We start from the raw sequence: 15,820 nt of genomic DNA on the forward strand, positions 1-15,820 counted from the left end.
GGGTCGATGCTGTTCATTTGCCATTATACTTTCTCTGCACGTTTCTGTGAAGTTCTTTCCATCCGCATACATTGTGAGCTCGTTACTATTGCAAGTATCAATCATTATAAACACAAGTATATTATTATTATAATTCATAGGAATACATTTAGTCTAAATAAACCAGATTTCCTAGACCGCAATTCTGGTATTTTAGGATCCATACTTATAATTCTAGACTTTAAAGTGAATTTGTACGTCACTGTATAGCTTAATATTTTTAATTCACAAGACTTAACGGTCCCTACAAGAAATAGTTATATATATTTATTTAAAGTTTTACTCAAAATTATGCTTCTCTCGCATACAGTGCGATTTCCATTACATCTTGCATTATTCATGATACGAAGTCATTGCAAATAAAACTTTATTCATACAAAAACCAACCACCACTGAGAATCGAAACGAATATTTTAAAAAGCATATGAATTCGTCAGCTTTTCTGATACCTAATAATAATTATGTAGTAGATTAATCTAATTTATGGTAAAGCAGGTAGAATTAAGAGTCCAGGAAAAACTATGACCTTTTTAATTAAGGTTAAATTAATTGACACGTTTAAACTTCTACACGGTGAAGCAAATTGCTGTTGGGGTACGGTGGAGGAAATGAGAAATCAGCCAAAGGACCATAGGATTTATAATGTTAACTGCTTCAAAGTTATAATTTAATAGTAAAATTTAAAAACATTGTTGGTATATCTCCGAAACATTTCACTGTAAACAAACTCCGTAATCAACAATCGTATCGTAACTGTAAACGACGATAAGGCATTATAATTAAGAAAATATTTCAATTTATCAAAAGATGTAATAATAGACACAACTAAATAAACTTGCGTCCCGAGACACATTCACTGCTTGTGAACTGAGATGTCTAATGCGGCTGTGATTTATTATATATCCAAGAACAAGTCAACGACCTAGTCGCAGACTATTAGAAATGGACATGGGTCACAGTTGTCTCCAAGTTATAGCGAATCAATCGCACATAACTCCTTGCTACTCCTTGCTAATTATTTAGCTCTCCTTTTTATTCGTACAAGTCCTTTAAGATTTTCCGTAAAATTGGAAAAAATAAGCATTGTAATTTGTAAGTACTATATTTAATTAGAAGAGTGATAAAATATATTTTTAAATAGAGAAAACCTACGCACGCGCTACTAGTATACATTTAATTTATTTATTAAGGGATATTTAAATCAAGCTGCCTTGCAATGTTATCTTGAAATTATCTAGGCGCCGACGGTCGCAGCGGCCCTATGACGCTCACGTGTCGCGACGCTCTCGTCCAGTCCAGTACATATCTATGACGGTAAATCAATACTAACCAACAACTACTTCATGACATCAGACTTTAACCCCATTAGACACTGAGCAAATTTACTTCGACATTTCAAATATTTTTTATTCGACAAGTAAGATTTTTACCTCTACTTTCCTGCGGAGTGATAAGTTCCTCCATATCTCTCTAGGACTGGTCCAGCCAACTTTGGTTTTATCGATTCCGCTATCACCGACACTGCTTGAACACCTAGCAAGTTTGGTTTGGTGAGCAGTGCCGTTAGCCGTTGCTCGATTAGCCATTCCACTCACAAAAACACAAACATAAAAGCGTCACTAAAAGTTCAGCTAATCTTCCTTACACATCACTAAGGCGCTTAAACATTTTACAAAACGTCGTTTCATGTTTGAAAATGGTACACAAACTCCATAGGGCGACCGTTTTATCACTTTTAGTAGCGATTTTTACGTATTTTTTAAAACGAATTAGTTGATAATAAGACTATTGAGGTCTGTTTTAACTTGAAGCACGCTCACGTCTGTATCAGTTTGAGGTTAAGTTACCGGCACTACCGGCTGTCGGTTGGCAGGGAACACAAGCCCCCGTGCGGGCCCTGTCACACGGAACGAAGACACGAACAGATGTTTTTAAAACTTCTATTTTATTGTAAACACAACCTTATCAACAACAGCTAAAAGGCGATAGACGTTGGGTTTGAAACGGTATTAGTAAATCGTTATCAAAACTTGTATCCTGTGACGTTTTGTCTATTTATACTGCGCGAATTTAGCACTGTTTAAATAAAATAATATCACGTTCACTGATAATTACATTTAAAAAACTACAAGAAGGAAAATAAATAGTATTAATTTGAGTATATAAATTTCAAGACAGCAATTCATCACAAAACTTGACACACGTATGAAACAGCTTTAGTTAACTCAGGTATAAGTTAATTATAGCTGTACATTTATACGTATAGACGTAAAAGGATCCCGAGACCGTCACACCTATACCCACCAGACTCACAAAAGCAAGGACAATGTACACTTTAAAGATATAAAACAAGAAGCAGATTACAACTATTATCAATCTTATTATTTCTCACTTAGGGTCTAAAATATACAAGCAATCAGGTGCTCTTGTGTCGTTATAGTTTGCAAATTACAAATGCAAGAAGAGAACGTGCCCTAACCGCTTTTGCTTGTTGATGAAAAAGTTTTAACTTAAACCAATATGGCTTCGAAAAGCAACGTCTTTGTAACATTCAGGTTATTATTTCATCGATTATATTACCCGGACGGTACTTAATATGTAAATATTTGAAGAAAAATATTAATGCATTGTCAATTCCTTATCTGCAAAAGTTTCTTAGTCACTGATAAGGCTATTGATAAGAGAAATTCTGAGAAGACGGATAACAAACAAAAGGACTCAGATATGAGTACGTTATCATATTTTGTAATGTTGTAAAGAGTAGGTATTGTGCGAGAACGAATAAGGAATGCTTTAAAGCTTTGAAGATCGACATTTTTATTGGACTTCTGAGAATTTTCAGGTCAGGGTGCGACCGTGAAACAGTTAATGTCTGTTTAGTGAATTCGACACATGCGAGCAGAATGGCCGCCGATGCACGGGTTATTTTTAACCCCGTAGGCATCAGGGTCACTAACCCGATCTGTACTCCCGCGACAAAGACCAGTCTTATCATAAGGAACTTGCGTGGGAATAAAGAAAACATATCCTTAAACAGAACACCTTTTAAAAAAAAGCATGTGGTACGAAGCAACAAAAAAGAAAAAAAAACGATTCCTCAAAATCTTTCTACATAAGTTAAAAGTTGATTTACTGATAAATAGAAATCGTGAGTTTTAGTGTCCATAAATAACGTTAAAAAGATAGATATTTATTCGGATGAAGTACAGTAGATATACAGTATTCATTAAATCAAAAAATATTTAAAATGAATTCAATTGTGATTCAATTCATTATTTTAATTTATGGCAGAAATATAATGAAGTATTGTTTTCGTCAAAACTTGACATACTCCAACAATACGTTTTATTATTATGAAAATAAAAGACGGTAGATAAAATATTGATACACCTTCATCCAAACAAAAAAAAACTAATTGATTTAAGAATGTTTTGATTCGATCGCAAAAAAAATATTGCAAAACGTTAAAACAGCTCGTTTTAAAAAAAAAAATAAACAAAGTGCACGCCCAACACACTCTTGTCCGGCTTAAGTAGACCTTATAACTCATACGCGTTATCGTTATCAACATAATAATATTTGTTTATTTTGTATAACTTTAAACTCAGATACTATGCATTTTATTTACCATGATTATTTCAAATGGCTGTATTTAAATACATTCTTATTGGAAAAAAGATGTATAATTCATGTATATTTTAATTTCCTCGAGAACTTCTACGTAGGTATAGACTGTATATTATGCGTTTATATTTTAATACCAATAGAAAGCTCTTATATTAAAAAAACAAACTATTAATTCGTGATTATTGTTTAAACTGCATTCATCTTGATTATTGATAAAACTACATTTAAATAAAGAAGGTCAAACACTTAAAAAAACAACCAATTAGGACGTTAGAACCCATTATATGCATAAGAGGGTAAGAGCGACTAAAATAACTAAAACTCCCTTTTTTGGGGTGCGTTAACTTCGATTAGGGGAGCGAACTGAGGGTGAATAAGATGTATGCTAAAGGGGACTCACTGTGGCTGTATCGGTAAGGGTGACGGTGGCTGAGGTAGGTCCACCATTCGTCGCTGCAGTATTCAGTGCCAAAGCGCTCGCCACCTGATTATTTGCATTTTGTTCTATAATGCGCTGACGAAGCGCTAGTCTTTCTAAACTTGCTAGTCGATGTGATCCACCAGTACCCTCTCTATCCCTTTCCCTCAAGCCGGTCGAGCTGAGCGTGCTACCGGCACTGAACGATCCACTATATTTTGGCAATGTCGGCGGTGGCACAGGCCTGGCTGAACCTCCTCTTCCGAGGAGCGAGCCGCTGGACGTATACGCATAGCTACTTGGAGTCCCAAGAGTCGCCGTACGAGGAGCAGCTCCGATTCCATTGAGAGATCCATTGGTGCCATTGACGGCGCCACCATTCACCGTCGTTGCACTGCCGTTCATCTCCTTAATTTATTATTCGTCATGCGAGTATTACGAATCACACACTGTGAACAAGAAACCGATCGCGAGTTCGGCCAATATAGGTGCGTTCGAGCGGGGTGCCCGTCGGAGGCGGTTTGACAGCTCGCGCGGTGCAGACAAGGCGCGCGGGCGGAATCATACGGCGCCCCGCACTCGGCCGTCGCCACTCGCTATTGCCGCCGACCCCAATGGTATGGTGGATCTTAGGGCTATTGCGATACGACTTTCTTTAGGAGGGTTTAAAACGCATTGTTTCTTCTCTGTCAAGGTCAAATCCTGAAATTCTTGGCAAACTTAGTCAGGGATGCGAATGCGTAATGCCTTATTGGACTTTGATACCAAATGTACAATGTACTGTATCTTATTAACTACAATTTTTTAGTCTAAATAAATAGAAATATTTTAAATCACATTTTTTTTTCAGTAAACGTAGTTAGATACAATTCAGTTTTAACTAATAATATTTACGCAAGAAAGACCAATATTTAGACAGTTATTTACTCCTAATAAATAAATAGAAATGGACAAGGAAAGTAGCGTGTACTCAACGGAAAGGAGGAACATTAGATTGATCCGTATTATCTTACAATGAATGGATATGTGAAAGAAGGAAACGACAATGTACAGTTCAATAACCTATTCAAGCTTGAAAGACATAAGATTAACTTTATATTAATTTATTTTACTACTTTCCTTAAGTAAATTTTAAGTCTGACCGACTTAAAAAAAATTAAGTCATCTAATTATTAAGTATATTTATATTTACAAAAAATAAAAGGAAGTACATATGTTTAATCAGGGTTTAAATTTTCGTTAAGTTTAGTTATTTTATTGAACATTTTTGCAAAGAATTCAGTAACTTTTTCTGCTTCATTGCAAAAATCTTCACATATAATGTAAATTATTAGCGATTCGAAATAGAAAGTGTTCCGTTCGAATGATCTCAGTTGGTAAGGGAATTTAGTTTGTTATACTAGGTACATTAGATTAATTAATTACCTTTCATTTATAATTATTAGATTACACTATAAGCCGAACATTGATTGCTTTAGAGGACACGTAATGCACAAATCAATTGGTATGCATAGTAACACTCGTCGGAATACGGTCTTATAAATAGGTTTATAAAAGAAGTCTAGACCATACATATGCAACCTACATAAACCACGTGAAATACGCGTGTTGTGGTCATGGTCACAGTAATCGACCGAAGGCACGACCACGCATGCGCACATTTACCCCTTGCAAAATGGAAACGTGCACAGGCGGGATCACACTCATCCTGTTATCAGGCGACGGGACCGTACAGGGTCACAAGTTCAGGATGGAAACTAATGCACTACCAACACATGTACCTATGCACTCGGATAACTTCAATCTTCAAGTGAGATGTTATATAGCGATAACGGAAGATAATTTTTAATAAAAACTTAAATGCTGCGATTTGGGTCATGCATATGAACAGCTACAAATACAAAATCATAAGCAACAATTCAGACTAGAAACGACGCATTATATGTACGGATTCTCTATTTTTAAATAAATGATAGACATATCCAATTATGGAGATTAGATAATCATTTCCCAATGATACAAATCCTATCAAAACTATGTTGCAAAGACAATTAGTAACTGCTACAGAGGACTCACCAACATACGACTGATAAAAAAGTGTAGGTGTGTTTTTACTCAAAACTGCTGTTCGTCTTTGGAAAAGATGTCAAATGGAAGTGTTATTGATATCGGGACAACCCCATGGAGCTCTTGCTATACTGATTCACAAAGGTTTTCATTAGCGCCACCTATGTTGATATCATGTTAACACAAACTCGATTGTTTGTTCCACTGCACCAAGAAGCACTGCACTAATATGTACCCGTAGTGCTTAAACTAAAACGGCACAGACGAACCAATAGATGGCAGCACTAGTATCCTACTATCCTACTATAATATTATAAATGAGCGTTTTCAAAAAAAAGTGTACCATGGCTGAATTTATGGATAAATTTTAAATGTTGCATTTTTAATGAAATTTTGATTTAGAAATTTTAAATATACATCATAGTAAGTGAAATTATATTTAATTGCTTGCAGATTAATTTGTTTTACGAGAAATCATCAAAATAAATTGGGACTGTGAAAAAAAGTGTCAGTTTTGCGACAGTCATCAATGCTCATATAACTATTAACTACGAAGAAAGACGCAAAATATTTTGATTGTGTTACGAAGATTATAACATACATTATTTAAAAAATAGAAAATTGAAGTCGACAAATAATTAAAATTCCTATTAAACTAGCTTTAAGTTCTGTTTTGCCACAGCTGATGCCAAAGTAGCCGTTACTTTTACGATACTTAATACATTTCGATTAAAATCGGCAAAGTGATTATTTTATTTCGGAACAGTTAAACCATTTTCAATATTGAAATCAAATTATTTGTGTCCCTTATAATAAAAAAATGTAAAAACTAAAATTTTTCTTGTCGCAAAACGGGGGACTGTCGCAAAACCGATAGACCATTTTTTGTAAGGCTAGGTTTATATTGAATCCAATTAACATGGTTAAAATAAAACCGAGAATACGTTTACAAAAATTTTATTTTAGTCTCATAAAAAAAAATACACCAACACACAGTTTGACACAGTATCATTTTTAGGGTAAAACTCAGAGTTACACTACCTACACCTTTTAACTTTCCATACATGTATCACATATTATGTATTCAGGGTATACCTGCTGACCAACGCATTCATTGCAATACCATTTTTTGCAAATTATACATGTCCTTTTTGGTCCCGAGATTAGTGAAACCTAAAAATATAAAAAAATTATAAAAATTATGAAGAATATTACAATGACAATCTAGACTTGGCTTTATGCTGCAGTTTTGCGACTTTTCTTGTCAGCCTATAGGTCACGAAGCAAAATGTTGCAAAACTGACGTGACGTTTTCTTTTCAGTTTTTAGTCAAAATTATATTCTGACGAAAAAATGTGCCTACACTGATTATCAAATGTAAATAACGGTTAATGAATATATTGCTCATCTTCTGAAAGTATTTAAACGATGTTTACTTACCTGTATCAAGTAATAATATGTCTCAAACCAGACAGTAGAAATTGCAACGGCCGTTGCACTCACAAAACACGTCTGTTTTACTCGAACTGTATTTGAAAATAAGCTTTTTTAAATTGGCGGACGGTGAAAGTAAACGATAATTTTGCCATTTATAAAATTCAAATAGTAATCTAAAATTTGTAAGTGGCATTATTAGCCGTGATAAACCCGACATGTCCGGTCGGTACCACTTTTTAAGATATTTTTGGACATCAAATTGCTTTTAAACGATTATAAGGCCTTAATTATGAACTACATGCGACGATTCGCAAATAAATGTACTTTTAGACGACACTAAAACTTATGGTACCTTGGTATAAAACTTTTTAGAATCGCTTCTCTAACATCGAAGAACTTGGATGGGGACACGCCAAAAACTGACACTTTAGTTTTAAAAATGATTATTTAAAAAATAGTACGCAATGTTTCCGTGAATTAATTGTTTGCATTTATCAAATTATGATGTATTTAATACTTTTCAAGCATTAAAATAATTAGCCATCATATAAATTTTACTTGTTATTCGACTTGAAACACAGGGGACAGGCCGAAAGTGAGGGGTACACTTTTTTTTGAAAACGCTCAAATGCGAAAGTTTGTGAGGATGTGTGTGTGTGTGTGTTTGTAAGTAACCGATTACAATGAACCTTAGCTCACATATAGAGGGTAGCTTGGATTAACACATAGGTTTTATCCCGGAAATATCACGAGAACGGGAACTATGCGGGTTTTCCTTTGAAAAGGCGGGCGAAGCCGCGGGCGGAAATCTAGTAATATTATAAATGCGAAATTTTATGAGGATGGATGTGTATGTGTATGTTTCTTACTCTTTTACGCAAATACTTCTGAACCGATTACAATAAAATTTAGCACATGTATAAAGGGTAACTTGGATTAACACATAGGATAGGTTTTATCCCGGAAATCCCACGGGAACGGGAGCTATGCGGGTTTTTCTTTAAAACGCGGGCGAAGCCGCGGGCGGAAAGCTAGTAGGTAGTCGATAAGTATGCCTTCTCATATTGACATAAATATTGTTTAAATATGAAATTTATATAAAACAATAGTTTTATAATCTCTTTTATTAAAACCAATATAATTCATATAAATATATGTATTTTATGTAGGTTTTAGTTTAGCATTCCTACACACCGGATAAATATTGGATTCACGATCTTAATGACAAGTTTCTAGAACAATAGGACGCTGGAAATTATGGGAACCATTTTCAATAGCGTAAGCCGTAAGCTATTGTAAAATCACTTAAAGAAAATAACAAGTGGGTCATTACAACTTAAGTACTTGTTATTGTGAAAAACATTATCACGTTAAAGAATAGTTAGGAATATAATATCTGATGACCATAATAATTTAAAAGTGAATTGTTAAGACTCCATTGAAGCTTTGTTTATTTTTAGTAAAAAGTAACAAGTAGTAGTAGTGTAAGTAACAAGTAACAACATAGAAAATCGTTTTGTACGTATGTAGGTAATAATGTTTTAGTGTAACTCTGTAAACTAAGCAGCAGAAATTAAGTAGATATTCGTAAAACAAAACACAGTGGGCACTTAAATACTCTTTCTGGAACCCTCTCCATGCTTGTTACGCTAAGTCAAGTGGGTACCTGTACCGTGGGAAGTGGCGCAATAAACACAATGACACACTAGAGTCCCTACGCTACCCGTAACATGTTTTCAGTTGGCTCGACATTGAAAAAAAGTCTTTCAATTGCGTGTGTGCGGTCATTAACTTTCTTCATACATTAGGGACTTTCTTTATACTAGTAAAAAGCTTACAGTAACAAATTTAAGCTTTATTTTATTAATAATAAGAACTTGCATGAGTATTACATGATCATCCCGTGTTGTTAAGGGTGCATTATAATTTAATAATGAGAATAATATGTAAATACATTGTTTTACAATATACATATGTATATTCCTTTTATTTTCATTATTGAATGAAAATAATATTACGCCGATATAGATAGTATACTTTTATCTCCATTCGTAAATTTACAAAACATATAACATTATACAATTCTTTATTGTATTTAATATGGAACATGTTATCATGACACCTCATTCACCCATCGAGATAGACATTCACCTCAGAAAGTTTGTTGAACCATAAACATATTGAAAGATACTGTAAAGATGAACGTTTGTGCGTGAAACACACATGGCTGAGAATTACGAAAATAGGCACGTAATAGCAATTTCGAAAAAAATAAACAAAATACATAAAGATATCTCTGGTTTCAAGACGGATTATTATTATTTTGTACGCATTATCTGTTATGAAAAATGGGCAATATGGCAGATCAGAAGAAATTTTATGGTATTGCACTGTATGGCAATTTAGATAAAATACATGAAACTTTGAAAATAATGTCGTTCGTTACTTAAAGCATCCTTTTTTTCTGTAGAAAAACCATTATTTATATATGTAACTAGCACTGAGATAATGCCATCTCTTACAGGTAAATGTAGGTACAATTACTAGTACTAGTACATTGTACGACTTCTTTTTATTGGATGTTAACTACATCCACAGAATACTATAAGATATTTTGGTATTAACATGATTACAAACAAATCAATAAATATAACATACAAAGTAACGTTGAACTGTTATAATTACTATGTGGAGTTACCAGGAAAGCCCTACCTATAAGGCGATCCTCACACTGCCCCGCATCATGCTGCATGTTGCGTGACTGCGTGTTTAACGTTACTTGTAAGTATCTCCGTTTGTATAGAAAACACGCACAGTCCAACACACTGAAAATGCAACCACGCGCGTTCATGCTGATCACGCGCATACACGCGGAGAAACATGCATCCCCGCGCGTAGATGCGGGGCGAGACGCAAGGTATGGCACACCGAATCCCGCAGTGCCGCGCGTGATTTTGAATGGGATTTTGAATTATCGATCGATTTATTAACAAATGACCCATTTAAAGATCTTGTTTGTAAATAAGGATGTACCCATGTATCTTCTATAGGCACGATTTCTTTCAATTTGACCGTACAAAAACCAAACAGTTAGTATAATGGCAGCGTCCTGAATGAGTTCCACACTATTAACAATTTTTATCAAAACTATCGTGATGCTCACACCACAGAGAACGGCGAATAAATGATTAATGAGAGCCGCCGCACCGTGCGTGAATCTACAAATGCACCTACGCGCGTGAGTGCGCAAAAAACCCGCACGATGATGCAGATCTGCACTCCCGCAGGAACGCGCGTAGGTGCTTCGACCATGCAGCGTGATGCGGGGCAGTGTGAGGATCGCCTAACGAGATAAAATATTCAAACAAACGATAAGTAAAGTACATACTTAAATCTAGGTTAGTAAATACTACTAATCGCTAAAGTAATCAACTGCACTTAACAATAAATGCACTTGTCTGTTTGTGACTTGCGTCAATACAATAAGGAAAATATTCCATGTATGCCGATAATACACATAGTTACTTGTGTTTAGGTATATTCACAATACTTAATGTATCATTTATACTCGTATGAGGTTGAATTAAAACAGCACATGAGAGTTCTATTGTACAATTTTCACAATGCATTTTTCCATTTTAAAAAGGGATATCTGCCGTTCTATGTTGTATTGTTCGAAATATAAGTTTGCATCTTTTTATATAAAGCCTGTAGCCTCGTGTTCTATCGCTGGCTACAGACCGAGGTTTGCTATGTACTGAACGGGTTGTTTAGCTAAAAAGGCACGTGCCATCTCATAACAACATCAATGTTTCTTAAACATACTTCATACCTACAAATACAAATACTCCAACAGATGTTAATATCAACACTGAATATTGAATTTGAAAATTGAATAGCAACAACTATATGTACCTAGTAACATTAACTAAATCTCGGAAATACTATTTATGAACATAAAAAAATATATTTATTTGCTTTATTATTCATAAATATTTGTAGTTTTATTTATAAACAGCGTGTTAATTAATAATTTGTAACGCCAAGTTATTTCCTTAATCCTTACTGTCAAACACGGCCGTCATACTCATACTTCAATTATTCCAAGAATTTTAATGGGTTTCGTGATGATTAAAACAAAAATTAACCACAGTTCCCTATTAAGCGGTAGAGATTTTTATTCTTCATTTTATTTAATGGTAAAATAGAATACAGATTTTTGGATTTAATTGAAAAAAGTACGCAGTAAACATATAAAATTACCTTAGAATGATATAATTTTATATTTAAAATGACATAAATAGGTATAAGTTATTTGTTTTATCGAAAAAAGCTAATTAAGCAAAATGTCTCACCTCTTCTGAAGAATTTGCAGGCACTGGCCTATATCGCGAAAGAACAGGTCGATTACGAGACCTAGTTAGGGGTGACTCCGATAATGACGACATTTTAATACAGTACACAAATAACACACAGTTCTGCAATATGTCATTAAAAATGTCTGCATAAATTTAAGTAGCCCGACCACCAATGGTATGTGGAGGAAACATACTGTCACGATTACAGCAATATGTTGCTACCAAATGCGATACCACATTTTCCGTCGACAAATCACATCCGGAGAAGAATCGAATGAAACCGGGTGAATCAACGCGAACTAACACTCAGCTTTAAGCTAGCACTGATAACAATTTAATCGTGTTTTATGCACAAACAAGTAACAACTTCACTGAATCATTAATTGAATAGACCTCTAACACAGTTTTATCTACACATTGAAGTTCTATTTATGCCAGGGTATTCACGCCAATAATACATTCCACATGCTTTACAGTTTACTGCTCCTTTCACATCGGATGCAAAAATAGTGGTGATTGTTCAACGGTCAAGAATTTTCATGTAACAAAAACCCGTGGAAAAGCGATTATAAGTGCAACTAAAGGACGACCGTTTCGCGATTAGGCTTTCGCATATTGAAACAATAGCAAGAGCGAGTCGTGGTGGATGACAAAGCCATTCGTCACCGCAATCCATATCGTATTTGTGTAGTGTCGCTAAACCATTGGCTGACCATGGGGACTACGATATCGGTGTCATGAGGGACTCCGCGCACTCAACGCTCGGGGGCCAAATAGCGGTCACGAATTCCTGCTCGTAATTCAAACAACGCAACGTTTTCGTACGTGCTCAATGAACAAACGGTCCTAGCGACCTAATTATATATTTTCAATACTATATTTATATTGCATGCATAAGTGATATCCATTTAAATATTATAATGGTAACCTACTGACTTTAATTTACAGCATATACGTCGAAGTTTAATCTTATATATAAAAATGAATCGCAAAATGTGTTGGTAAGCGCATAACTTGAGTACGGCTGAACCGATTTCGATAATTCTTTTTTTATTATATTCCTTGAAGTACGAGGATGGTTTTTATGTAGAGAAAACGTAAATATGTACCACGGGCGAAGCCGGGGCGAACCGCTAGTCTATAATATAAAAATGAATCCCAAAATGTGTTGGTAAGCGCATAACTTGAGAACGGCTGAACCGATTTCGATAATTCTTTTTTTATTATATTCCTTGAAGTACGAGGATGGTTCTTATGTAGAGAAAACGTAAATATGTACCACGGGCGAAGCCGGGGCGGACCGCTAGTTCAGTATAAAAACTAAAAAGTACCTATAAAAATATAAAAGTTGCTAGTCTAGAAATCAATCGTAATCATAAAATAACTTGATAATAATAGTAAAATTATTTCACTTACCGCTAATATTCAATAATGCAGGAAAATCAGCACATGAAACAAAAAAAAGAAAATTAGAAATACTCGTTGCTCACTTGTATCACAGGAATTATTTTTTTAACACATACCAAAACAAGGAAGACAACATGTACCTACGCCTTCAAGACTATCGGTACTCATGAATTCTATTTCCAAAACTTATTCATTAATTTATAGTTAAGTATTTAAAGTTCATGCTCAATAATATCTTAATTTAAAAATCATGAATGAGAACAAGAACGTGCACCACAATCTTCGTCAAAAAGTCAAACAATGAGTCTGTGTCAATAAAGGAGAAAACATGCTAGCATTGTTTTTAATTTCAATGTTTACATCGGTGAGAAATTTATTACAAACAAATTGCGTGTCTATAAGATGACAAATGTAATTACAATTTCTCATAACAATATATTGGAAAGAAAAATAAGAAGATATAATTCAATCTTACGTGATATGTCTGACGTGTCTGTTATGTCCATTGCGACTAATAAAGCTTCGTTAACAAAAGACGAATTTTTGTATAAACAAAAAACCAATCATTACACTTAAACGCACACTGACGCAAAACCGTGTCGCCTTTCAACCATCGGCCTTTTGACGAACAATAATTTGTCGACCCAGATGGTAATAAATATTGACAATACATCAGTTTAATAATAACTCATTCGTTAAAGTGAAGATAAAAGCGACAAATGAAAAGTCGTGTGCGATATTTACGTGTCTCATACGCCAATGTCGGAGTTGCCGGTATGCACGCGGGAACGAGACGTAGATGAGCGGCGCACTGGACCGCATGCAACTGAACTCCAAGCTATTTCAATACGTGTAGGGAATTTGCAACTCGACAGATTGTACAACGCTAAGGGAGGCCCGAGGCCGGCCAGAGCATCGTTACTCCCATATTGAGGTCAACCCTTTAGTATCAATGTACGATACTAGCAAAAACTAGGTCATCTTCGTAACCAACATTTTTTAAGCTTGTATTTTTTTTTAGTTTGGACTATTATATCAAGTATATCCAGTTTAAATAGATGCAATTGTCGTGCAATTATAATTAATCATATGACAATATATATACGCGAGCAATGAATGTTTTAATTGGTCTCCGTTTCAAATTGAACTCATCATGAGAATCACAAAGTAACGTGCATGCCGCATGACTTTTCATCAAACTTTAATTTATAACTTTGGAGTTTGGAAACGAATACATAATTACAGAAGCACAAGTAGGTGAAGTATGGCCATGGTGTCCATTACATTTACAGGACGTCGCGCCAACGTCACTGTAGTTGGTTACGGTACAGAGCACAGAATCAAGTATGATGTTACATGCTTAATTTATAATTTAAACATTTACGATGTTCAAAACAAATTACCAAAAGATCCAAATCGAAATTGATTTTGTAGAATACTTATTAAATTATACAATACGCTACGATAGCGAGAAAAAAAGGGCCATTAATGTTTTAACTATTAGCGGTGGGGAAATGTTTTGTGGTTTTAAAAAGAAAAAAGTGGCATAGAAATACTCGAGCACGTTAGATATAAATATTTTGCATGCTCCAGGACTAAAATTCAATATATGTTATTCTGACGATTTAAGTTGTGATTTCGTGGCTATGAAGAAAGGATGAGAAGTAATATTACTTGAGCGCATCAGATCAAGATATAATTACAATATAAGAGCATTTTGCTAATCCGAAGATTCGAAAAAAATTACGAAAATTTCAAATTTTTCAGCGGGTCCTCTGGGCGCACCCACCATATTAACTGCTAACACTGGCTAGAGATGCTTATCAATAGCTAAGATACTGTCCCTTATATTAATCTGACATGCTTGAGTAAATTCCAAAATTCCCTCTTGGGCTCCCCTATTAGAATAGCTATGCACTATTTTTAAGAAGTGGAAATGGAAATTAGTATTTATTTTATTTATTTATTTACTTGGAGCACCAACAGCTTATACATAAAAGATATATGTAGCAGTTCGGATAGATACATAAAGCCAATTATATATAATATGTTATACTAATAAATTATTTTTAAACCAACAATTTTACAAATTTCAAACCACAAATAAGCACACCAATGACCAAAGTTAAAAATAAATTAATATTTAATATTATAAACATACAAATTATAAACACTCGATCATGATCTTGTTCAGAGTTCTAGTAGTTTTAAATTAAAAATTTTATAAATCTATACTCTAGACTAATATTATAAAGCTGAAGAGTTTGTTTGTTTGAACACGCTAATCTCAGAAACGACTGGTCTGATTTGAAAAATTCTTTCTGTGTTAGATAGCCCATTCATCGAGGAAGGCTATATGCTATATTAGTTATTTTTTTTTTTCAAATCGATTCAAACAACCTCAAACCAAAGAAACTAAAATGAAATCATTTCCATGTACATCCATAGGTCCAACCCTTCATAAGTG

General features: G+C 34.4%; 1 protein-coding gene across 4 annotated transcripts in view; it reads right to left on the reverse strand.

Moving 5' to 3' along the window:
* The window catches only part of pnut (septin 7-like protein pnut), a 32,684-nt gene extending 20,585 nt beyond the window's left edge, over positions 1-12,099 (reverse strand). The window contains exon 1 of one of the 4 annotated variants that reach the window (XM_089696335.1): positions 11,944-12,099. In XM_089696335.1, coding sequence (XP_089552461.1) covers positions 11,944-12,036 — 93 coding nt within the window. In that variant the 5' untranslated portion in view covers positions 12,037-12,099. Of the gene's footprint in view, positions 1-1,469; positions 1,820-4,066; positions 4,650-11,943 lie in introns of those variants that run through there. The other 3 variants (XM_089696332.1, XM_089696333.1, XM_089696334.1) reach the window with 3 other exon arrangements.
* Positions 12,100-15,820: the final 3,721 nt, after the last annotated feature.

Source organism: Colias philodice, chromosome 6 (genome assembly GCF_061535455.1).
Source record: "Colias philodice isolate Cphi_HAF_F1 chromosome 6, ilColPhil1 Martin Lab GWU primary, whole genome shotgun sequence".
NCBI classification, from domain to species: domain Eukaryota; kingdom Metazoa; phylum Arthropoda; class Insecta; order Lepidoptera; family Pieridae; genus Colias; species Colias philodice.